Source organism: Acomys minous (assembly GCF_964271855.1).
Source record: "Acomys minous genome assembly, chromosome: 16".
NCBI lineage: Eukaryota > Metazoa > Chordata > Mammalia > Rodentia > Muridae > Acomys > Acomys minous.
In genome coordinates this window covers 84,601,688-84,627,794 of record NC_140498.1, presented here as the reverse complement: position 1 = coordinate 84,627,794, position 26,107 = coordinate 84,601,688, and the positions used below count along the sequence as shown (strand labels likewise).

At 46.9% G+C, this 26,107-nt stretch overlaps 2 protein-coding genes across 5 annotated transcripts in view; one reads left to right on the top strand and one right to left on the bottom strand.

Moving 5' to 3' along the window:
- MPHOSPH9 (M-phase phosphoprotein 9) overlaps positions 1-9,087 on the bottom strand; it is a 72,303-nt gene extending 63,216 nt beyond the window's left edge. For 2 of the 4 annotated variants that reach the window (XR_014775457.1, XM_084762018.1), the window contains exons 1-3: positions 8,916-9,087; positions 6,159-6,423; positions 2,068-2,221 (exon numbers count right to left, since the gene is read on the bottom strand). Coding sequence is in view for 3 of the 4 variants with exons in the window: in XM_084762018.1 (XP_084618144.1) it covers positions 2,068-2,221; positions 6,159-6,295 (291 nt within the window). In the remaining variant the exon portion in view is untranslated. The remainder of the gene's footprint in view (positions 1-2,067; positions 2,222-6,158; positions 6,424-8,915) is intronic. The other 2 variants (XM_084762016.1, XM_084762017.1) reach the window with 2 other exon arrangements.
- Positions 9,088-9,241: 154 nt separating this feature from the next.
- MTRFR (mitochondrial translation release factor in rescue) lies at positions 9,242-24,152 on the top strand. The gene is made up of 3 exons (XM_084762063.1): positions 9,242-9,361; positions 20,415-20,722; positions 23,215-24,152. The coding sequence occupies exons 2-3, from the start codon at positions 20,441-20,443 to the stop codon at positions 23,434-23,436; spliced, it is 504 nt and encodes a 167-aa protein (XP_084618189.1). The 5' UTR covers positions 9,242-9,361; positions 20,415-20,440; the 3' UTR covers positions 23,437-24,152.
- The last annotated feature ends 1,955 nt before the right edge of the window (positions 24,153-26,107 follow it).

The window sequence follows — 26,107 nt, the reverse complement described above, 5'->3', positions numbered from 1 at the left end:
AGAACAATATGAACAGCTTTTACTTTAAAACAAAACAAAAAAAAACTATAAAAAAGATGTCTCCAGGTCTAACAAGAGTGAGTGCAAGCTGAGTATGGTGTCACATACCTTTAATTCCAGCACTCAGGAGACAAGGACAGGCAGATCTCTGTGAGTTCGAGGCCAACCTGCTCTACAAAGTGAGTCCAGGACAGCCAAGGCCACACAGAGAAACCCTGAATCAAAATAACAAAAAATAAAAATAAAAAAGAAAGAAAAGAAAAAAAGAAAGAAAGAAAAAGAAAGAATGCTACAAACAGTCTAGTACATTACATGGCAAAGAGACAATGAATTAAACATTTACTATTTTCATCCTATAACTTATTATTGTACATATAATTCAAGTACTAAATGCTAAGGCAAACTAAGGATACTGTTGCTCTACCTACTCAGAGTAAGGAAGGTTTTGTGAGCCTGATATGGTGGTGCACGCCTGTGATCTCAGCACTCAGGGAGGCCAGGGCAGGCAGATCTTTATGAGTTCGAGGCCAGAGTGAGTTCCAGGACAGGCAAGGCTACACAGAGAAACCCTGTTACTGGTCACAGCTAATGAATAGACAGACACAGGAAAAACAGTTCATCAAACCTGTTTTCCCCAGACTCTGGGTTAGAACCTAGAGCCTCATGCATGCTAAGCACGCACCATGCCACTGAGCTACCCCAGAGCAGGTCATCCTGTGTCTTATCAGCATCACATCACAAGGACATCTTATAGGTCTTCCCCATTAGCTCAGTGATTGTTACGTGGAAAGACTGAAAAGCTGCCAACTACGGGCGCTCAAACCTGCAATCTGAGCCCTTGGGAAGCTAAGGCAGGAGGACCGGCATGAACTGGAGGCCAAGCCGGCTACAGGATGAATTCCAGCATCCTAGGCTAGGGTGAGAATTCCAGCATCCCAGGCTAGTGAGAATTCCAGCATCCTAGGCTAGGGTGAGAATTCCAGCATCCTAGGCTAGGGTAAGAATTCTAGCATCCTAGGCTAGGGTGAGACCCTGCTTCAAACTACCACCCACCCCATTCCCAAAAAAAATCTGAAAAGTGATACATTTGGGATGTGACTGCTACTGAATTCTTAACCCGGAAGTCATTCTTTACACCTTATAATCTAAAAACACAAGTTTTGGTTCTAAAAGTACAATTACTATGAAACAAAATCATTTACTGCTTACAGTTCAGTAATTATGTTTGCATTTCTACCTCCAACATAGTCTAATAAGCAAAGAGGCCTGGCCTGTTAGCGCACACCTTTAGTCCCAGCACTTGGGAGAGAGGCAGAGTCAGGAGACTCTGAGATCTTGGTGGGTTGCAGGCCAGCCTGGTCTATACAAAGTGAGCTCCAGGCCAACCAGAGCGACAAAATGAGACCATTTTCTCTCTCTCTCTCTCTCTCTCTCTCTCTCACACACACACACACACACACACACACACACACACACACACACACAAAAGAAAAGAAAAGAAAAGAAATTGAGAAAAGGCCATCTTGAATAATATTCTGCAAAACAAAATTGCTAAGTATCCTCTTAAATGTCAATCTTTAAGGTTTTTTTCTATTTGTTTTTGTAGTGTCACTACCTCCAACCTCCACACCAAGCTTCAATTGTGAGAAGTTCATAAAAATTAAATTTCCAACACAATTTTACCAAAGAAATGGATGCCATGAAAAATGGACAGCTCAACATATTACGGTGAAGAATGTAATATTCCACTTTTCAAAGTAGATTTCGACTTTTCAAAGGACATCTCTAGGAGCTGCCCCAGAAGACGGCACTTAGTAACAGCTGTAACCACCTGAGCATGCTGGGAACAAAGACTTGGTTCACAGGGAACATCCAAATCTGCCCGCTGCGGCCATGGTGCTCCTGCGCTATCAATGCCTGGTTAATATGCTTAGTCATTTGACTTTAGCCCCAAGGTTAAGTTATCAGGGTTTTCTGGACATAAATTTCTAACAATTTAGTAGAGCCCCACTGAAACAAAAGTCGTTTCAAACCCCCCCCCAAAATAAAACAAAATGAGATAGATACCTCACAGGTTTTCCAAAGCTCTGAGTCAGGCCGGCCACTGTTCTGCAGCTCTTGTGTTAATGCAGCGAGGACTTCGACTGTGCCTTGAGTGACAGGTGGCCCGGTCTTCCCTGAGAAAGAGGATACCCCGTTTGTACTAAGGTGGGGACTACTTCTGTTGAAACATAAATAATTCAATGGTTTTCTTCATTCAACTGAAGTGTTGAATAATTCAGCAGTGCAAGATCTAGCAGAGCGGTACACAGCCTTGGACACCTAATCCTGCTCGTGGCCCCTCCTTTGAGAACCTGGCCACAAAGGCAGACAGGACACCCTCACTTCTTTATGAGTGGCACAGAGAGGCCTCCTCCAGCGCTGGGGGAGCGCCCCACAGCCCAGCACAATCTACAGGCAGTCGTCCCAGCTTCCCTGAATTACTCCAGAGGATCATTTGGCCCACTTTAAACAGCCCTTCATTGTGCACCAACGGTTTTCCCTCACATTGCCCAGAACAAGCCGAGTCTTAGTAACCAGACCCTGGGTTGCTGTGATAAGCTTGTGCTTATCACAGAACTACCTTTGAGTGAGAGTTCTGCCAAGCCAATTAGCAGCCAGTATTCAGGATTTATTGGCCTGTGTGGTGTGTAATGGAACACTAATTCTTTCCAGAAGACTTCTTTTGCAAATGTGGGTCGACTCTAGATTTGCTTATAAACATCCTCAAGCACAATTCAGGACATCAAAACCTATCTAGTAGATGAAGAGGCAATTTCTTTCTTTCTTTCTTTCTTTCTTTCTTTCTCTATTTATTTGTTTATTTATTTATTTATTTTTGGTTTTTTGAGACAGGGTTTCTCTAGGTAGCCTTGGCTGTCCTGGACTCACTTTGTAGACCATGCTAGACTCAAACTAACAGAGATCTACCTGCCTTTGCCTCCTGAATTAATGGTTTATTTTTATTTTGCGTGCATTGGTGTTTTGCCTGCATGTGTACCTATGCGAAGGTGTTGGGCCCCTCACCCGTCAACTGGAGCTACAGACAGCTGTGAACTGCTATGTGGGTGCTGGGAATTGAACCCAGGTCCTCTGGAAGAACAGCCTGTACTCTTAACCACTGAGCCATCCCTTTCCTAATTTATGATTTGTCTGTCAGCCCCATAGATGCTAGGCGGGCCCTAAACTCACTATGTAGAAGAGGGTGAGCATGGACTTCTGTTCTTTCTGCCTTTTCCTCCCAAGTGCAGGAATTACAGTCAGGAGCCACGATGCCCGACTTCTGCTGCGCTACCAAGAGAACCAGGGGTTTCCTGCATGCCAGGCAAACACTCTGCCAACGAAGCTACATTCCCAGACCATGGGCAACTTTATTTACTTATTGAGTAGGCCTGCTTTGTTTTACATACACACACACACACACACACACACACACACACACACTCACACACACACACTCAGCCCAAAATGAAAATACTAAAATAATGGCATTAAGACAAGAATAAATAAAATTTCAAGTGCAAGAATATAATAAAATCTTTAAAATATGTATTGTCCATAAGAACTTTACAGAGTCTCAATAATTGAGTTTCAACATGTTGGACTTAACTGTCAGTTACAAGGAAGAAGGATACAAATCAACAACATTAATTTCATGAGAAAAGCACATTTAGGTTCCTCCAGACAATTCAAGCACTACATTCTTTTTTTTTTTTTTTTTTTTTAAGATTCATTATGTATAGTGCTCTGCCTGCATGTACACCTGCAGGCCTGAAGAGGGCATCAGATCACATTTGGGAACTGAACTCAGGGCCTCTGGAAGAGCAGCCAGGGCTCTCAACCTCTAAGCCATCTCTCCAGTCCTCTCAAGCACACTACATTCTAGAAGTGGGTGCCAGAGGGGCCACCAAATGAGATAAGAAGTGAAATGAGGCCAGCGTTCAGCTTTCAAGGTAGAAAGCCCTGCAGCAGGCATCTCTTCTGGTTCACTTCTCATCTCTCTTTTTTTTTTTTTTTTTTTTTTTTTTTTTTTTTTTGGTTTTTTGAGACAGGGTTTCTCTGTGTAGCCTTGGCTGTCCTGGACTCACTTTGTAGACCAGGCTGGCCTCGAACTCACAGAGATCTGCCTGCCTCTGCTGGGATTAAAGGCGTGCGCCACCACGCCCGGCCATTTCTCATCTCTTTATCGTCTTCTCTTACCCCACCGCACGCCACGTGGCATTATACAGTCTTAAAACTGCTTCAAGCCGGGCGTGGTGGCGCACGCCTTTAATCCCAGCACTTGGGAGGCAGAGGCAGGCGGATTGCTGTGAGTTTGAGGCCAGCCTGGTCTACAAAGTGAGTCCAGGACAGCCAAGGATACACAGAGGGACCCTGTCTTGAAAAACCAAAAAAAAAAACAAACAAACATGGGGGCTGGAGAGATGGCTCAGCAGTTAAGAGCACTGACTGCTCTTCCAAAGGTCATGAGTTCAATTCCCAACAACCACATGGTGGCTCATAACCATCTATAATGTGATCTGGTGTGCACTGTATACATAATAAATAAATAAACCTTTAAAAAAATAAAAGCTGCTTCAGACTTCTCACAGGGAAGCCAGAGAATGAGCAAGTTTTAAAGTAGTTTATTTATAATACACAATGTCTCCAAAATGTTTATATTTAAAGCTACCTGACCCTCTGCCAAGGGTAGTAACACAAGCCTTTGTCCTAGCAGTCTTAGAGGTAGAGGCAGGCGGATCTCTGAGTTAGAGGCCAGCCTGGTCAACATAGCGCGTTCCCAGACAGGTAATGCTATATAGAGAAACCCTGTCTCAACAAAAAAAAAAGGAAAAAAGAAATAAAATGCAGCCGTGTGTGTGTGTGTGTGTGTGTGTGTGTGTGTGTGTGCGCGCGCGCGTTGCACAAAGCTAAGCCATAAGCCCCAGCTTTAGAAGCAGCATCAGGAGAACTGCCCAGGCTCCAGGCCGGCATGGTCTACATAGTGAGCTTTCAGTCAATAACTAACTAAATACATAAGGCATTTTGTTGGCTATTGATAACTCATAGTCTGGTTTTTTTTTGTTTGTTTTGTTGCTTACACACATTTTCAACTGCTACTTCACACACTGGTTGAGATGCTTCTGCAACATAAAATATTATACTATTAATTTAAAATGTAGAAATAATCTGGGTATGGTAGCTCATATTTGTAATCCTAACACTAGGAAGGAGGACTTCCTTGAGTCTGAGGCCAGCCTGAACTACACAGTGAGACTGTCTCTTGTTAAAAACAAAAACAAAAAACTCTCAGCTCCATCTCTAGCACCATGTCTGCCTGCACACTGCCATGATTCCCACCATGATAACTCAGAACTGTAAGCCAGCCCCAGTTAAATGTTCTTCCTTGTTTAAGAGAGGGGGGTGGGGGGTGGGCGGGATAGTTAGGCAATTATCAGGAAGCAGAGAATCAAAGTTCAAAATTGTGCCTGGCTACAGTATGACTCAGGCTAGCCTGGGTTATAAGGGACCCTACCTCAAAACAACCAAATGCATGTATGTATTTTGTTGTTGCTGCTGTTGCTTTGGTTTTTGAGACAGGGTTTCTCTGTGTGATAGCCCTGGCTCTCTTGTACTCACTTTGTAGACCTAGCCTCAAACTCACAAAGATCTCCTTGTCCCTGCCTCCCAAGTGCCGAGATTAAAGGCAGGCACCACCATGCCTGGCCTCTGCCACCACATTTTAAAGATAGGCGTATACGCTGCCAAATAAAAAAAGCACAATGCACAGTACAGTGAGCAAAATGAATTTGGGGGATTTGCTTTTGTGAGACCACTGTCTTCCTGTGTGGCCCTGGCTGGCCTGGAGCGGGCTACACAGCAACTAAGTTCTTTCCCACAGTGTTCTCCATGCACACGTACGTTTCTCTCCAAGAAATGAAAGCACCACAGAGAAACGGCTGGACACTGTTCGCAACTGAATGACTGTACCTGAACAGTTCTTCATCAGAGGTGGGTTGTTTTGTGCTTTCAGGCAAATCAGCAACTATAATAACTCTGATTAGATCAACTGGTCAGCTCTGCAAGCAAAGTTATTTTGCTTTGTTGACTCATGAAAACAGTATCAAACCAATTCTTACCTACTAGCATGTAAGCTCAACCCGAGAGAGCGGGGAGTACTTTTGATATCAGGGTCTACAGAAGGTGAAGTTTTTTGTAAAGTTTCCACCAAATCAAAATCCTCCATATCGTACAAAAAATTGTTAAGCTCTGTCATTTGGAAACACTTTTGCTTTTCGTGCAGGAGGAGACTGCTTCCGAGTCTTCTTCAACCTCGTCATCGTCTACTGGCATCCTCAGCGGCTGACATTCAGAACTGTGAAATCTGGCACACTTCCAAAGAATCTGAAAGTGAATGGGGGAAACTGTGTAAAAGGCCACTAAACGCACCCATGATCTCTGGACGCCTTCCAAGTCCATCGACAGTAAGAACAGCAATATTAGGGCTCAGTGGCGAAGAGCACTTGCCAGGCAAGCCTGACCCCCTACAGCTCAAGGAAGTTGAGAACTGACTCCTCTGTCCTCCGTGTGCCACACAGGCGTGCACACAAACACACACATAAACAACAAAGTGAGTTTAGTGGCGCACGCCTGTAATGCCAGCACTTGGAAGGCAGAGGCAGGCAGATCTGGGGGGGGGGGAGCAGGGGGAGTAAAAAGAATAGTAATATTATTCACAATACTCAAAATATAGAAACAACCCCAACGTCCCTCCACAGGTGAAGGGGAAAAGTAATATGGTACATCTATGTGGTGAAATATTACTGGTCCACAAGAAGGGATGTAGCAATGTGTCATGCTTCAAGTACAGAAACACCAGGCTAAGTTTAAAAAACAATCAAAAAGGCCAGGCGGTGGTGGCGCACGCCTTTAATCCCAGCACTCGAGAGGCAGAGGCAGGCGGATCGCTGTGAGTTCAAGGCCAGCCTGGTCTACAAAAGTGAGTCCAGGATAGTCAAGGCTACACAGGGAAACCCTGTCTCAAAAAAACAAAAACAGAAAACAAAAAACAATCACAAGAAAGAGGGAAAGAAGGGGAGAGAGGAGGTCACTGCAGTATGGTTGCTTTTCATCTTAGGGTGATGAAAAGTTCTGCAATTACCTTTTCTCTTCTTTTAATTAAACCTCTAGATCATATACTTCCCAAAGGACGGAGTTTATCTATAGAATTCATGTTTTTAAAGGTAATTTGTAAGAGTCCATTGTCTCCTTCAGGCAATATTTCAGAATTTTGTGTTTAATAATCAAGGTTCTAAATGCACTTATGTAATAAATGGAGCACTTTCAGGCCTGCTTCACTTATTCAGTAAACTCTACACTGCAGAAGTGCTTGTGGACTTATAAAAGCACTGACAGAGCTTAACCACTGCCTTTCAGGCGGTGTGGGAGAGCTATTTAACTAGCCAGGCTGTGGTGGCACACGCCTTCACTCACTCCCACCATGTGGGAGGCAGAGGTAGGCAGATCTCTGAGTTCCAGGACAGCTGGGGCTACGTGGAGAAACACTGTCTCAAAAACCAAGCACAACAAAACAAAAGTTGGATGAACATTTCTCAACACAGAGCCTCTTCTGTATTCTCTGCATGTGTGTTAACTTCCTAAAAGATACACTATTTCCTGCCAAATTAAAACTTTACTGTATCTGGATATACAGAGATAAACTTGCTGTTATAAGCCCAATCATATCTCCTTCCAGAATTCACTGATTTAAAAAAGAAAAAATGGGAAAAGCGGGAGAGGAAAAACAAACAAAAAAAAACCCATGCTGCTTACAAAAACGGTTAAGTTTAGAGGCTGCATCAGGAGACCTTTCTCACATTCCAGGGCTTAAGGAACACAATCAGTTCATTAAAGTTGAAACTTGTTCCTTCAGGACAAGTACAGAGGCCAAGGGTAACCAGACCTAACTAAAGGGGCTTTGCTTCCCCCACCCCAGTGTCTAGCCCATCACCAATTACAAATGGGGTATTGAAAAATCCAGGGGCTTCCTTTTCCAACTGGCAAAGAAAATACCCGGATTCAAATGACCACAAATTCTCCTGAGAGATGGATCTATAGTCTCATCCTTCCCACCCCCAGTTCCCATCCGCTGAGGTAATCCGGATGCAGGAGATTCAGATAGAAACACCCTTAGAGAATCAACGATGCCTCTCCAGGTACAGGGAAAGGCGAAGGAATTAGGAAAAGGGAAAAATCCGCTGTGGGTCCGAAATAAACTTGACAGAGAAGGAATAAAGGAACAGACATTTTTATATAAATATGATTTCCAACAAAAACAAAATAAAATAAAGATGCTTCTGTCGCTCACTGTGCAACCCTTTAGGGTCGGAGGCAGTGAGTGATGGAATTGGTTTATTTGGAAGTTGACTAGGCTTCCTCCTTGCAGGGAGGCTGAAAGAAACCAGCACGAGATGGTTTCGGGTGTTGAAGCCAGACCTTAGTCGCGGGTAGGTAGCAGACACTGGTTTAAGGGCGAAAGCTAGAGGATTCGGGCAGGAGGGATGATGGACAAGCCACTCACTACACTACCACAGTGATTTCCAACGGGAACCCGGGGACCACTGGGGGGAGGGGGGCAAGCCCTCACGCCCCTTGCGAAGGCCGCACTCCGATTGGGCCTCGCTGATGTCACTCAAGGGCAAGAGTCTTTTCTAGGCGCACGCAACCGTAGAACCGCACTCGCAAGTGGACACCGGCTAGCTTTGTGGTAGCCACCACCTCTAGCCTGTCAACGCACCCAGGGGGACCCCCCCCCGCCCCATCTCTAATGGGATCTTCTAGGATTCAGCCCTCAGCCCTCGCGGCACGCAGCTCCCCTCAGGCCGCGACCCCCTTACCTGACCTCCTCGCCTCTGCCTATGTGGGGGATCCCCAGATTGGCCTCTCGCGACCGTTAAACTCCGAGAGGCGTGCGCGCGCCCGGCGTCTCACCGGCGATTGGCTGCTCGAGCCCGCGAGCGCAGCGCGCGCAGACACCTTCCCTAGTTCCCTGACGCCCAGCTCGCGCCAAAGATGGCAAGGCGACGCCGGAGGCGTGGGAGGGTGGGGCTTCAGGCCAAGGCCTCTGCTGATTGGTTCTCTAGAAACTGCGGGAAACGACGTCTCGGTTTCTCGCATGCGTAGTTAGTGAGAATGAGTCTAGCCGGGGAGGGGGGGCGGGGGGGAGCCGCCGGAGGAGCATGACGCATGCGCAGACCTGGAAAACACAGATTTCCCATCTTCGGTCCACCGTGGTTTTAGATCTTTGCTGAATGTTTCCGGTCGGAGGCCGGTGCAGAAACAGGTAAGCGTCTGCAAAGCCAGACTAGGGCTGGTTGCTACTGTCAGAGGCTCTGGAATGAGATCTTGAAGCTGGAACTAACTACTGACCTACTTCCGACTCGCGTCACCTAACTTACATGAGCTCTTTCCAGGCCTGACCCCCCTGAGCTAAGTTGTCTGGACTCACTTTACCCTAAATTTAGGGAGATGGGCTGTGTCTCTCTCCAAGAACCTGGCGCGAGGAGAGGAGGAGAGTTCGCTGCCCTGGAGAAGATAGTTTCAGGGAGGCCCAAGGAAAAACGGGTCGATTGATACTCAGCTACTTATTAAGTGGAATTCGTCTCGCAGCAACTCTGGTCCTAGGAGTAGCAAGCACCTAGTATCCTGACCTTAGCAGGGGCTTGGGCACTGTCATTTAAATGCGCAGGGCTGCTACTAAAAAACCAGCATGCTGGAAAGGTATTTGCCCTTGAAATGACAAACCTACCAAGAAACACCCTTTCTCATCCTCTCCTCCTTAAAATGCCCACCACTTAGCAGCAGCAGCAGCAGCAGCAGCATTATTGACGGTGTCACTATATAGCCCTGGCTTCCCTGGAACTCCCTAAGTAGATCAGGCTAGCCTTCAACTCACTGAGGACCTTCCGCTTCTGTTCCCCCAAGTGCTGGAACTAAAGGCCTTTCAAACTTGGGTAGGCAGATATTTTTCTTTTCTTTTTTTTTTTTTTTTTAAGATTTTATTTATTTATTATGTATATGGTGCTTTGCTGCATGTACACCTGCAAGCCTGAAGAGGGCATCAGATCACATTATAGATGGTTGTGAGCCACCATGTGGTTGCTGGGAATCGAACTCAGGACCTCTGGAAGAAGAGTCAGTGCTCTTAACCTCTGAGCCATCTCTCCAGCCCCTGGCAGATATTTTTCAACAGTGAAATTTAAGTAGCCATCACAGGTGTATGCCAGATCTAAAGCTTAAATAGATCAAAACTCCATTGATTCTTCCGCCCATTAATATAATGACCACACACCAAACCAAAGTCAAATTATTTTTAAGCACACAGATTTATTTTAATTTGTTTTTATTTTTATTGGTATTTTGTGTGTATGTCTATGTGAGGGTGTTGGATCCTTGGAGTTACAGACTGCTGTGAGCTGCCATGTGGGTGCTGGGAATTGAACCCGGGTCCTTCAGAAGAGCAGTCAGTGCTCTTAACCACTGAGCCATCTCTCCAGCCCCAACGCACAGATGTTTTTAATGACCTCATATTTCAAAATGTCTTATCACTTATTTCAGTTGGTCCTTAAATCTATGACTAATAATCTATTATTTAATCTACTGGACTCTAATAAGAGACACAGGAATCTTGCACTCAAATAAGTGCTATTTGTGAACTCCAGTCAGAGAAAGGAGTGTACCTTCTACAGGTGACTGTTAAACCCAAAGGCAGTTACGACTAGTTCCTAACCATACAGAAGGCATGGCCACAACCCCAGAAATGTTTTGTAAACTTGAGAGGTTTTGGTCTTTTGATTTTGTTGTGTGTGGTTTTTACCCTATTATGATTTTGGGTAGTATCGTTTTTGTTGGATTTGGTTTTGGTTTTTGAGCGGCAGTCTCTTATGTTCCAGGTTGACCTGAAATTGACTGTGTAGCCAAGGCTAAAGCTGTACTCTTGCTCCTCCTGCTTCAACCTCACGAACGCTGGGATGGCCAGGCAGTGTGCACCGCCATAGGCAGCTTCAGTAGATTCTTTTCAGTAAGTTGTAGAGAATTCCTTTTTAATGTGTTAAGTCATAATCATATGTTCAGGAAGTAACATTATGATTAAACTGTGATTCCATTAACTGACAGATAAGGGCATTCGTGGCATGTTTCTTACCTCAGGTAGAGCTTTCTGGTAAGGTCTCATCCATTCCTTCTTCTTCTTCTTTTTTTTTTTTTTTTTTTTTTTCCTGGCTTAGTCAATCCTCCTGCCACTCGAGTGCTGGGATTAGCTTTGTCTCCTGTCTCATGGTCTGACTTGCTTCAGGATTGTTACCTTGTGTCCTTGTTTTTTTTTTTTTCTTTTTTATAGCAAACAGTTTATCTGGGGAGGGGGCATCCTTCATAGCAAAAAATAAGAAGCAATAGAACTTTAAAGCTGTAGCTTGCCTATGTTTCTTTTTGTGGTGCTGAGAACCCACAACTCAGCAGTTACTCTGCCCTGGGGCTACATTTCCAGCCCTGTGTCTGTTTTCTGCTGTAGTCCATACCTCCTACCGTTAGTTATGTTTCAAGCAGGGCTTGGCCTGATCAAGGCAGCTCAGTCTGTCGAAGACCGGCTGTAATTTTGGCATCATAATGATCTCCTTGGCACCAGATTTCATAGACGAGAATTATGACCTGGCATTTTCATGGTTTCCAGGGATTTCTTAAATTGGAGCAAAACAAGCAAAATACTTTGAAGGTCACTTTTCTAGATGCCTTTTCACTTTCATTTTGTTTGTTTGTTTTGGGGTTTTTTGTTGTTGTTGGGGTTTTTTTTTGGTTTGTTGTTGTTGTTGTTGTTGTTGTTGTTGTTTGAGACAGGGTCTCTCTGTGTTAGCCTTGGCTGTCCTGGACTCGCCTTGTAGACCAGGCTGGCCTCAAACTCACAGTGATCCGCCTGCCTCTGCCTCCCAAGTGTTGAGATTAAAGGCGTGCGCCACTTTCATCTTTTAAAGGCCCATGAATAGTTGTTTTGCAGACTAGGCTTAGACCATCGGAGCACAGTTTAAGTGGTTTGTGAGTCAAGGACTCCTCAGTTGTGCGGTTTAGGGGTTGACGTGCTACCATCTAGCGTGCAGTAGAAGCATTATGTCTGTGGCAACACACAGGGTATCATCTTCCTCTCACACGTGAGGACACATGACCATAGTAGTAGAGTAAGGGAATCCCAGCTCCAGGCATGACTACCACAGAGTTCACACTCATCCTTCATGGTAGCACAGGCCTGCCATCCCATAACTTGAGATGCTGGAACAATAAGATCATGGGACTAAGGCTAGCCTGGGCTACACAGGAAAACTATCTTAAAATAAGACATTGATGGGCTGAAGAGTGGCTGTAGTTGAAGGCCTTGCTACTCAAATACGAGGGCCAGAGTTTGGGTCCCCAAAACTCCCCTGAAATGCCCAGTGAGCTTGGTAACCAGCCAGTAATTCCAGCCTCGGAAGGCAGAGACAGGGGAGTCCCCAGAGCCAGCTCCTAGAGAGGGTAACCATAGCAGAGCTCTGGGTTTGACTGAGCTCCTGACGCAGTGAATAAGGTAGAAAGCACTGGAGAAGGATTCCCAGCGTATGCTTCAGGCCCTGGCATGCACGTGTTCACACAGCCACACACGGAAATGGAAAATGAAAAGAAAGGTTATTCTGTCTATTCTGTGGTATAGCCTTTCTGCAACAAAATAAGGAGAGGAAGACTCAGAAAGAGAAGGTTAAAGCAAACTAAGCTAACTTTTTTTTTTCTAGAAATAGGAAGAACAGATTGGAGCTATTAAAAAACACACTGGTAGCCGCCTTTAATCCCAGCACTCGAGAGGCAGAGGCAGGTATATCACTGTGAGTTCGAGGCCAGCCTGGTCTACAAAGCGAGTCCAGGACAGCCAAGGCTACACAGAGAAACCCTGTCTCGAAAAAACACACACACACACACACACACACTAGTGCCAGGTGATGGTGGTGCACGCCTTTAATCCCAGCACTTGAGAGGCATAGGCAGGCGGATCACTGTGAGTTTGAGGCCAGCCTGGTCTACAAAGCAAGTCCAGGACAGCCAAGGCTACACAGAGAAACCCTGTCTGGAAAGACCAAAAACAAACAGACAAAACAGTGAGGAAAACATAAATTTAATTTCAAAAGTTGACATCAAAAGCATACACGTTTCATCCCAGCACTCAGAGATAGGCAGATCTCTATTAAGTTGGAGGCCAGCCCGATCTATGTAGTGAGTTTCAGGAACTACCAGGACCATGTAGAGAGACCCTGTCTCGAAGATGATGATAATGATGATGATGATGATGCAAAAATAAGCCAAGCAGCCGGTTGCACACACCTATGATCCCAACACTCAGGGAGGCAGATCTCTGTGAGTTCAAGGCCAGCCTGGTATATAAGGCAAGTCCAGGACAGCCAGGGCTACACAGAGAACCCTTGCCTCAAGAAAAGAGAAAAAAGAAAAAAAAAACCCTTTTAAGATAAAGGTTGTGTTGTTAGTTCTACTTTCTAAATGTTCCTGTTGCATTCTCATGGTGTGGTTGATAAATTATAAGGTTCTTGTTAGATGCCACAAATAGGACAGACGTAATTCTCAGTGCATTGAAAGTTTCTACTATAAAAAGATGAATAGGATGTTGGTATTGTGTGATTGTGTGAACTGGATATTTCATTGATTGTCTCTTGGCCTAGGTAGCAGCAAGCCTATTAAATTGAGACCCGACCCAGAGTGGTCTGCTTTGCCACTGTTCCCCCAGATCAAAGCAGGATTTTATGTTCCAGGCTGGCCTCAAGCTTGCTGTAGAGCTGAGGGTCACCCTGAACTTACGATCCTCCTGCCTCCACCTCAAGTGCAGGGATTACACACATGTACCAGCACGCCTGGTTTATGGGGAGAGAACCCAGAGCCTTATGCCTGCTGGGCACACACTGCTCACTGAGCAACCCCAAGCCCTCTCTGCCCTTCTTGTGTGATGCCTACATGGAGAGGCTCACGTGGGCCTAACAGCGTGCTTCCACAGGAGCGCTGGTCCAGAACAGGCGCAGTTTTGATGTTCTTTCTTCAGATGATCCAGTTTCTCAATCCCCTTGTTGCTGTGTCACCTTCTTCAGTAGCTCAAATCAGCATTCAGTCCATCGTTCTCTCTAGAGGCCCTCCTTGCCCTCCCCTCACACCCCCTGGTGTCCTCTGTCTCCTCTCCATCACTCCATTACAGTCCCAGGCCTCTCCTCAGACCGTCAGGATGTAGGCAATACTCCTGTTCAAAGCCCTTCGGGATACTGTAATCCAAAGTGTGGTCCCTGACCGATAGTAACGGCCTTACCAACGGGACTAGTTAGGAAAAACAAAGTTGGCCAGGCATGGTGGCATACATCTTTAATTCCCAGGACTCCGGAGGCAGAGGCAGGTACAGTGCTTTGAGCTCAAGGCCAGCCTGAGCTACATAGTGAGTTCCAAGCCAGCTGGGGCTCACATGGTGAGATTCTGTCTCAGAAACAGTAACAGAAAGTAGAGATTCAGAGGAATGGAGTCTGATTCCCTGCAGGCCCAAGGTGCAAGCATCAGACTTACTAAGACTCCCCTGTGCTTTGTGCACACCAGGGAAAGGCCCTACTCTGCTGAGAGCATCTCGCCTCAAGTGCCCCATGGAGTTCTCACTATATGGGTTCTTTCTGTTAAGTTTTAATGAAGGTTCTGCAAGGTTGGTACACCATGAAGGTTTTAGCTAGGGAAAACTATACCCAGTACTTTTATCTTTCTAAAGAAACACCTAAGCAGTAAATTTTTAAAGAAACAGCAGCTCTAGAGATTGAAACCCATGGGCTTTCCTAAAATGAGATTAAGATCAAATTCCCTTGCCGGATGTGGATGTAGTGGCAACCATCCCAGCGGAGTCCAACACAGGAGGTGCAAAATTCGGGGCCACCTTGTCTGCAGACAAACAAAACTATCCTTTAGGGGCTGTTTTAATTACGCGCGTGTATACATGTGTGGATAGAGGGCACAACTTCTAAGAGCCACCTTCTTTCCTTGCATCACGTGGGTTCCAGGAATTGAATACAGGTCCTCAGGCTCGGTGGCAGGCTGCTTACAGTCATATCACTAGTCCTGTTGTTGGATTTACTCATCTGCAGCTTTATCTACTTACTGCAATGCTGGGAGATAAAACCCAGGGCCAGGCCAAGCAAGCAAGCACTCTACCACTAAGTAGGCTCCCAGCCAGCTTTTCTTTGTGGGGGGTGGGGGTAGGGGGTTGGAAACAGCACAGCTTCTCTGTATAGCCCTGGCTGCCCTGAAGCTCACTCTGTAGACCAGGCTGGTTTCAAGCTCAGAGACCCAACAGCCGCTGCCTCCTGGGTGCTGGCATTACAGGCACGCGCTGCCACACTCAGACTCGCAGCCAACTCTTGATGCTGCTGAGAGGTGTAAGAGGAAGCCTCTGCTCCCATCCACACAGCACTGGGGCTGTTGAAAACAGAGCGCGGCCTCTTACGTCCCATTAGACCCTGGGACCGCTCTGGCTCAGGCCCTGCTGCAGAGGTGAGGGGGCCTTCCCAGCAGCTGTAGCTTCCCAGGTTTGGGTTGACTTAGGAAGCTAAAGGAAGGAATAATTATGAGCCAGAAAGGGTGACAAAAAGTGATTGCAAGTTCCAAATCCTGACAAGAGCACTGTGGGTAATCTGGGGCCTGTCTTAGGGCACAGCCTGGGCTGTAGCAGCTATTGTATTTATAGATGCCGCATATCTCTTTGATGTACTGTCTGCTCCTTGAGGCCCATGCCTGATGCTTAGTAGATCTTTACATTTTTCACCAGCCATATTCATGTTCCCTTTGGGAGGTCTGGTAGACTCAGTCTCTCTACACTTGACCGAGCGGGGACTCGGACAGTGAGAGGCTTTAACCCAAACTTCACCGGCTCATGAATAGCTGAAGCCATCATCAAAGGAAAAGAAGGGCCAGGGAAGTCAGGGTACAAAGCCAGCCCTAAATGAAAGCCCACACTCCCTGGAAGGAATTAGGGCAGAGCTGCTGGCTGCTGGTTTCCCCTTACTAGCACTTTTTTTTTTTTGTCATTTTTCTCTTGTATCTGTTTTAATGTCATGGTGAGCTATAATTTGAGCTGCTTTTATTGTCCCCAAAGACTTCAGGTTGCACTGTGGTATCACAAAACCTGAAATCCAGTCTGTATTCTTCTCTGGGCTCTGGGGATGCGGTGCCATGGGTGTGTTTGTCATTTTTAGCAGTCACTGGAGTAGGTCCAAAGCTCCAGGAGATGCCAGAAGTGTCTAGCATCGTCTGCTGGGCTGCTGGGATTATCCATTAAACAAAGCAGTCCATCACTGAACACGGGGGCTCTTGGTGAACTCGGGTGGGTGGGAGAGCTTTCCGGGTGTCTGTCAGCTCTGAACTAGGACAGAAGGGCAGAGATTGAGCCAGTGGCTGTGACAGCCGCTGCGGCTGCTGAAAGCACCGTCCCTGCTGTCCTTTGTCTGGAAGTCTGGAACGGCCAGACTTGCTTCCTGCCTTTGTCACAGCACTGTGTATCACTGCTGTCCTGCCCGGTTAGTTCACTAACTGGCGGAAGAGATACCCAGAGAGACCCTGGGCTCATATTCCATGGTCAGTCCACCCCAGGGACTTGAAGCTTTCCTATTACACAAAGGAATTGTGTTCTGTACATTGAAAGCAGAAAGAAGAAAAGGCCATTTTGAGCATTGATCATAGTGTCTGGGTCCATCATGTATTCTTTTCTGTGTATTTAGGATTGGTTTCGTTTGAATTACATTTTATTTATTTTGTTAGGGAAGAGGCACATGCCACACACATATCTGGAAGTCAGCGGACAAGCTTTGGGAGCTGGCTGTCTTTCTTTCCATTTGTGGGCTCCTGGGATTGAACTCAGCCCATTAGTTTCTTTACCCTCTGAGCTGTCTTACCTGCCCTTCATTGCTCTGGATTTTGATGTACACACCTCCACGGGAACACCTCTCAGTGTTGTCTTTTATGTTGTTTTTCTTCCAAAACAGGGTTTCTCTATGTAGCCTTGGCTGTCCTGGACTCACTTTGTAGACCAGGCTGGCCTTGAACTCACAGAAATCTGCCTGCCTCTGCCTCCCAGGTGCTGGGATTACAGGCATGCGCCACTATGCCTGGCTTTCCGTATTGTCTTAAATATCACCCATCGGTACTGGAAGGACACAGTGACTGTCACAAAAAGAAGACATGGGTTGGGCTGGAGAGATGACTCAGAGGTTAAGAGCACTCACTGGCTGCTCTTCCAAACGTCCTGAGTTCAATTCCTAGCAACCACATGGTGGCTTAGAACCATCTATAATGAGATCTGATGCCTTCTTCTGGCCTGTTAGCTCACATGCAGGCCAAATATTGTATAAGTAATAAATATATCTTTTTTAAAAAAAGAAGACATAGCCGGGCGTGGTGGCGCATGCCTTTAATCCCAGCACTCGGGAGGCAGAGGCGGGCGGATCACTGTGAGTTCGAGGCCAGCCTGGTCGACAAAGTGAGTCCAGGACAGCCAAGGCTACAGAGAGACCCTGTCTCGAAAAACCAAAAAAAAAAAAAAAAAAAAAAAAAAAAAAAAAAAGAAGACATGGGTTGAGAGCATACTGTCAGTCACAAAGGAACATTAGCATGAGACTTGAGCACACTGCGTGTAACAGTCCATCATATTCATTTCCCATAGGAAAAGAAAAAAGGTTGCAAAGATGCCAGCGTCAACTCTCCTGGCTACTCAGAAGCTTGCTTTTAAACCAACAGGAAAGTGGGGCATGGTGACTTACACCTTTAATCCTAGGTCTGCATAGGAGTGCCAAGCCAAGCCAACAAAATGAGTCTAGGACAGCCAGGGCTACACAGAGAAACCCTGTCTCGAAAAACCAAAAAAAAAAAAAAAAAGTTCCAGGCCAGCCAGGGCTGCATAATGAAAACCTGCCTCAAAATAAGAAGGGAGGTGCGGAAGGAAGAAGAGCTGGGCATAGTGGTGCCAGAACTCAGGAGGTGGAGGAGGAAGGTGAGGAAGTCAAGCCCAGTCTCAGATCCTATCTCAGAACAAAAAAAAAAAAGAGGGAGGGATGGGGGGAGGTGGGCTGGAGAGATGGCTCGATTGTTAAGAACATTTTCTGCTCTTACAGAAGACCTGGAGTCAGTCCACACATAAAGTGGCTCACAACTGTCTGTCACTACAGTATCAGATCTAACACCCTCTTTTGGGCTCTAAGGGCACTAAGCACATATATGATGTACATACATACATGAGTGTAAAACATCAAATATATGTCTATATTATATACATATATATTATATATAAGTATATTTAAAGACCTAAAAAGAATTTTAAAAATAAACAAAATGAAGCCAGCTGTGGTGGCACATGCCTTTAATCCCAGCACTTGAGAGGCAGAGGCAGGTGGATTGCTTTGAATTCAAAGCCAGCCTGATCTACAAAGCAAGTCCAGGACAGCCAAGGCTATTAAAAAAAAAAAAAAAACCCTGTCTTGAAAAAATAAAAATAGAAATAAGTAAATAAAATGAAAAAGCACTAGAAAGCCCATCCGGCTAACACTGTGTCTTCTTGAGGCGTTCTCCCAGCACTCACCTGGGTAAGCACAGCAGCTCTCAGCAGTCAGTGGGTGACAGCAGGTTAGGGTTACACACAAGCTGAAAGCAAGCGTGGGCAATTCTGTCCTGAAGGTCTAAGATGTAGTCTCAAACCCAGAAGTCATTAGCACAGCCATCCCCATGGTATTTTTGTCTCTGATCTTCTCTATCCTATGTCAGCTGAGCAGAGAACAGCAAATTCACCAATTTTCCAGTTGGTGAATCAGGTCTGGCTTGTGGCTTGCCCTTTCAGGAGACTTATTTAACCTTTGACCCCTTGAAAACTTCAATGGCCTATAAGATTGACCGTTTCCTAGGAGTTAATATTTCTGGTCCAATTCATTTGTCAGCTAAGAGATTTCAAAATTGCCTGTATCCTGGGCTTGGTGGCACATGCCTTTAATCCCAGCACTCGGGAAGCAAAGGCAGGTGAATCTCTCTGGGTTCGAGGCCTGCCTGGTCTACAGAGTTAGTCCAGGACAGCCAAGGCTACACAGGAAATCCTTGTCACACACACAAAAAAAACTAAATAAATAAATAAATAAAAATAAAAACAACTTTGATCTGGGCAGTAGTGGTGCACACCTTTAATCCCAGCACTTCGCAGGCAGAGGCAGAGGCAGAGGCAGGCGGATCTCTGAGTTTAAGGCCAGCCTGATCTACAGAGAAAGTCCCAAGACAGCCAGGGCTGTTACACAGAGAAGCGCTGTCTCAGAAAAACCAAAACAACAACAACAACTTAACCTGGGAGCTTAACTTGTTAAGAATGGGTTGGATCCAGAGCATCTTCTCTGGCCAGTGCACAGGGCCAGCTCTTTCATCTTGACATCACTCATATCCTTTGTAGTGTTTAAGCCTAACCAGGCCCCTTAGCAGAAATTGCTTGATTTGGTAACAAGAAGACCAGTTGGCTCCCGATCCTGGCAGTACATCCCCGGGGACAGATGTTCCCATTCAAATCTGTGAAACTGCCAGCGTCACAGCACAGCAGTCAGGACACTGATTGATGGTGACGTTTACTGGGTCAGGCTTTAAGCTTAGCTATCAACCAGACTCATCCTGCCATCTTTGCACAGATGTAGATTTCACATTTAAACACCGTCCCTTGATGTGGGTCCTAATTCTTCCTCTTTAATATGTCTTTATCAAACCACAGCCCTGCTTCTTTAAATGTCACACTTAATTCCTCTTTCCTGAGGAGCTAGCACCTTCAGGTGCTCTGAAGGTATTTTTGGTGTGTTAAAAGAAAATGTGTAGTTTCCGGTCATACCAGCCTGAGTGTGCCCGATCCTGTCTGGTCTTGGTTGGACCTGTATATAGGACTCCTGGGTGCTGTAGGCTGAGAAACGTGTATTAGAACTCTAGGCAACTCCAGTCTAAAGATGTGTGCCTTGCTGAGTCATCTGCTTTTGCTTGCCCTGTACATGCCCTGAGCATGAAGGGCCAGCACTGGCATTGTATAAAAAGCTGTGTTTGGGGCCGGGCACGGTGGTGCACGCCTGTAATCCCAGCACTCAGGGAGGTAGAGGCAGGTGGATCTCTGTCAGCTCAAGGCCAGCCTGGCCCATAGATTGAGTTCCAGGACAGCCAGGCCTACACAGAGAAACCCTGTCTTGAAAAACCAAAACCAAACCAAACCAAACGAGCAAAAGCTGCGTTTGAAGCCAGGGTGTCATTTTGAGAGCACAGTAAAACGACAGCCTCTTTCTTTCTCCGTGCAGGTGCTGCCGCGCCAAGCCGTGCCCCCATGAGCACCTGGGCCTCGCTGCGCCTCCCTGCACCATTGCTCAGGATATGCTTGGGGAACTGGGCACTCGGGCTTCCAGGGAAGCCAGCACTGCTCTTCCCAGGAATGGCTGCCACCGCAGTGCAGGTGGCAGGCAGGAAGGACTGCCCTGCTCTGCTTCCCCTGAATGAGAGGGAACTTGAAGAACAGTTTGTGAAAGGACATGGGCCAGGGGGCCAGGCCACCAACAAAACCAGCAACTGTGTGGTGCTCAAACATGTGCCCTCCGGCATTGTGGTCAAGGTAGAGAGGGAGTGGGGGTGCCAGGTGGATGGGGGGAGTCTAGGTCTGCAGCCGCCACAGGCTTCAGCCAAGGGGTGTGCCCATTCTGCCCCCGGTACACACCGCCAACCCAGCACAACCAGGGCACTGCAGATGTCCCCAAGGTTCCTCTGGACATGAACCTCCTGCCCAGTCTCAGGAACCTGGTGCCAGGGCCTTGTAGTCAGGGCCTCGCTGCTGCCGCCGCTGAAGTGAGCTCTGGGTCAGCAGAAGTGAGAAGCAGTGGATGGATAAGGCAGGTCTCCTGCAGCCTCTGCTCCCAAAGCCACCCCTGGTCCTCAGCATGGAACTAACTATGCTCAGCTGGTGAGGTGTCCCCTCCGTGTCCCTCTGCTCTGCTTTGGCAGATGCTTCTAACACGTGCCCTTCTGTAGAGGCAAAGCTCACAGGACTCAGAAGACAAAATGCTCTGCACTGCTGCCAGCGTGATTCTTCCTTAAGGAAGGCAGGCGCTGGTAAAGGGTGTCACCAGCTGCACATGTAGGGTGTGGCCAAGTGACTTTTAGCCTAGAGTTTTAGCAGACCCTCCTGCCTCTCAAATCCCAGCTGCTAGCCAGCCGCCTCCAGGGCCACTTGCATGTCACTAGAGGCCCCACAGCAGCACATGCAGCCGAGGAACATGCAGCCTGGCACGATCTTCCTACAGCCAACCCAGCTGCAAGGACTTCACCACTAGGGGCAAACAGTTGGCTCTGTACTTTAACTCTTTGAGTCCTGTAAGCATATGTTTATTGCCTGAGGCAGATAAGGCACTTCACAGTCCTCCTAAAGCCAGAATCCAGAGTCACAGTAGCTGCCTCAGTGGCCAGCGTGCAAAATTCCAAAAGCTATTTTTGTTGAACATTCTTTTGGAATTCTCTCCTTCGGGCTACAGCATTAGCGTCACCTTTGCCCTTCCACTTTGCTGGGCCCTGGCCACCATCAGCTCCATGTACTGAATGTTGTGGTAAGCTGTTAGTAAAGATTCGTCTTCGTCCTTGAGTTGCATCCACACTCGTGGATGGCATATAAATTTTGGACAGTTTACTCCTGGACAATTTGGAGACTCCAGTCAGTGTTTCCATAATTACTTGGGAATAGCTTAAATTAGTTTGAAAGTTATTGTTGCGGCTGGAGAGGTGGTTCACCAGTTAAAAGCACTTGGCTGCTCTTCTAGAAGACCTAGGTTTGATTCCCAGTACCCACGTGTGTAGAGAAACACTATTTCAGAACATGGCTGTTCTGGCGAGAGATCACATCCAAAGAACTTGTAGGTCTGTGGTCCAGCTGGAATACAAACATTCTTTTAATCCAGGAGACAGAGGCAAGCAGGTCTGAGTCCAAGGCCAGCCTGGTATAGCGCAAATATAGGTAAAGAAAAGCTTAGGCGCGGAGATACATGCCTTTAATCCCAAATGAAAGTCAAGTTAGTTTGTAGAACGAAGCACCCATGTTTGAAAGTGATGTCTAAAACCAGGCGTGTGCCAGCACTTGGGAGGCAGAGGCAGGCACAGCTCTGTGAGTTCAAGGCTAGCCTGGTCTACAAAGTGAGTCTAGGACAGCCAAAACTACACAGAAACTGTCTCCAAAAAAAAGGAAAGAAGTCTAATTGAGTGGCAGAAAAGGTTATGAATCGGAGAAGATTTGACAGAATAGGATACGCCCAACTCTCACTAGGAGAGAGGAAAGGGAAGCTACTTAAGAGGCAGTTTCACCAGGACAGTAATAGATGAGTTGCAGAGAGGGAAATCAGGTGAAGACGAAACAAGCCAGAACGTAAGAATCCAGAAGGTTAGAGCAGACCGCTGAGTTAGTTTGAGGCCAAGCAGAGCAATCTGGGCCAAGAGAGAAGCCAGATTGAATAAGTCAGCTGGGAGAGAAGTTTTCAGCCAGAACAGCTGAGTTGAACCAGGCAGCCCAGAGCTCAGAAAGAACAAGTAAAGGTGAGCTCATTAAGCAGTTAAGTCTCCGAGGCTGAAACATTCTAGGCCTAGGTTAGCAGAAGGAGACGACAGTTGAGTCAGGAGAATATGTTACTTTTACACAGATGGTGGCTCGCAACTAGCGTTAACTCCAGTCCCAGGGGATCCAACACCCTCTTCTGGTCTCCATGGGCCCAAGTTATGATCATGCTACACAGACATACATGCAAGCTCAAAACTCATACACAGAAACTAATATTTTAAGCTATTGTTGCTTCTAAGTAAAAAATAAAACGTTCTGTTTTTTAAAGTCACGCTGTCACTTTGTAGAACAGGCTGCCCTCAAAAGTGGGAGTCCCACAGCACGACTAGAATATGCTGCTGAGACCATGGGCCCCATGCAGGCAGGCTCTGGTCGTCACTGTTGCTGACTCACAGCGGCTCCTGGCTTTTCCCTTTGTGGTTGAAATGGGTAGACTGAGGGACTAGGACTTCCTTCCTGTCCATCCCGGGACACGTGGTTTTCACATTCCTGCCCATCACCTCTTACAGTGCCACCAAACACGATCCGTGGATCAAAACAGAAAGATAGCTCGGAAAATCCTCCAGGAGAAAGTGGATGTTTTCTACAATGGTGAAAACAGCCCTGTTCATAAAGAAAAGCTCGAGGCTGAGAGGAGAAAGCGAGAGAGGAAGAAACGAGCAAAGGAGACTCTAGAAAAGAAGAAGTTACTGAAAGAACTACGGGAAGCCAGCCAACCAGAAAAGGATTGATGCTAACGGGATGCTGGAGGTTTCCTGGAATAATGGCGGCAGTGCCTGGTACCAGCATTGTAACACTTTCTAAAGAAAGCATTCTGGAGCCTGGCGTGGTGGTGCACGCCTTTAATCCCCGCACTCAGGAGGCAGAGACAGGTGGATCGCTGTGAGTTTGAGGCCAGCCTGGTCTACAAAGCAAGTCCAGGACAGTCAAGGCTAAACAGAGAAACCCTGTCTCGGAAAAAAGAAAAGAAAGCATTCTGGAAGTGGGCTTGGTGGTGTATACCTACAGTCTCAGCCCTTGGGAGAGCTAAGGCAGGAGGATTGCTGCAAGGTTCAGAACCTCATATACATAAGCAAGAGCCCCAGATGGGTCAGCAGTTAAGAGGGCTTGCTGCAGCTAAGTGTGGTGGCACATGCCTTTAATCCCAGCACTCAGGACACAAGGGCAAGGGAACTCTTGAGTTCGAGGCCAGCCTGGTGTGCAAAGCAACAGGACATCCAGAGCTACACAGAGAAACCCTGTCTCAAAAAAACCAAGAGGGCTTGCTGCTCTTGCAGAGGACTCAGGTTCAGTTCCCAGTACCTACGTCATTGCTTACGACCTACTGCCTGCAGCTGCAGCTCCAGGAGATCAGTGCCACCTTCTGCCCTGCACAGGGCACCCACCCACATATGCGCATATGTAAGGAACGTTAAGAGCCTTTTAAAAATAAATATCAACTCTGTCACTTTTTGTTTGGTTGGTTGGTTGGTTGGTTTTTTGTTTGTTTCTGGGGTTTGTTTGTTTTGGGGTTTGTCTGTTTGTTTAAGACAGTTTTTCTGTGTTAGCCCTGGCTGTCCAGGACTCACTTTGTAGACCAGCCTGATCTGGAACAGAGATCCACCTGCCTCTGCCTCCCAAGTGCTGGGATTAAAGGTGTGTGCCACCACGCACAGCTAGATTTTTATTTCTAAATATCCTAAGTTGTGTATGTGGGGTGCGGGGCAGGTGCCCCCTGCGGCTGGAGGACTGAGGTCCTCCCAGGTCTGGAGTTACAGGAGGCTGTGGGCTGCTCGGCCTGAGTGCCGGAAGCTGCTCTTGGGTCCTCTGCAAGAGCAGTCTGCACTTCAAGCCCCTGAGCCATCTCTCCAGCACGGCCATTAGTTTTTCTGTTGTCTATAGCCAACAGTGATACATACTTCCAAGAATATAACCACAGGGCTGAGGAGAGGACCCATCAGGCCCTCGCTGCCAAGCCTGACCCAGAGTTAGCCTCTGACTTCTACATATACAAACACACACACAGTAGATAAATGTAAGGAGTGACACACAAAACGCCACTACAGTAAGCCAGTTTGTGGGTTGTCAGTGCTTCGTGGACAGCTTGCGCAGCTCTTTGATTTTGGCAGTGGTTCCAGAAATATACCCCTTTGTGTTTCTTTGGTTTTGAGACAAGAGCTATAAATAAATAGTATTAAAAAATCGCTCATGTGACCCAGGATAGCCTTGAGCACCTATGGAGTCAAGGATAATCTTGAATCCCTGATCTTCCTCGCCCCTCCATATCCTGGGATTATGGAACATGTCTTGAGACCAAGGAAAGAGGAAATGATAGGGAATGACACTGAGTTACCAGCTGTGCTTACTAGCTTTAACAGACAACCGAGAGTGACCAGGGAAGAGCTTTAATGAGAACTTAGCTCCACTGCCTTGTAGGTATGTCTGTGGGAGCTGTCCTGATTGTTAACTGAAGTCGGAAGACCCAGCCTATGGTGGGCAGCATCATTCCCTAAGCAGGAATCCTGAAGATTGAGCATACTGGCTAAGAGCACACAAGCAATGCTTTTATATTGGCTGCTTTGGACTGTGAACGTGATATGGCTAGCTGCTTGGGTTCCTGCCAAAATGAAGAATTACAATTTGAGATTGTAAGCGAAATAAACTCTCTTCCCTACGTTATTTTCTTCTAGGGTATTTTATTACAACAACAGAAATGCAGGTGGAACTTGTCATGTGTGAGCAATTAGATTTAGATTTTTGCGATAAGGTCCCAGGACCTGACTAATGAACGTGTCACCCACTGGATCTTACAGTCTTTTTGGTTTTGGAGAGAAGGCTTCACGTAGCCCAGGCTAACCCTGAGATCTTCCTGTCTCTGCCTTCCCAACTCTGAGGTTCACTGTCCACCACCACACAAAGTTACGGATGGTTTTTCATTTGTTTAACCCACAGTTGGTAGCTCCCCCTGTGGTGCTCCCCTGTAGAACTCCACAAGTGGTGCACACCTTTAAGCCCAGCTGTTGGGAGGCAGAGGCAGGCTTCATCTCTGAGTTCCAGGACAGCCAGAACCTCATAGTGAGACCCTGTCTGGGGGAAACACTGCTGTGTGCCTCACCTGTGCAGAGGGGCCAGTCTATCAAGCTGTTGTAGGATGGGCAAACTCTGCATGCGTACACCGGGGAAGCTGCCTGACACATGACAAGCAGAACTCCCTTTGTTGGAACACCTAGGTCCCCCAGATCAGCCTCCCTTGAGCAGGCAGTTATGGGACAGAAGAAATCCACAGGCAGGCAAATTTGGAACTGTAGCCAAGAACGGCTTCAGTTTGTCTCCTTGGAGATGCAGAGCAGCCCAGGGCCACCTCCACCAGCCTTTGGACATGTTGTGATTGGGCTCTTTGGTTCTGAGCTGCAACACTGACTG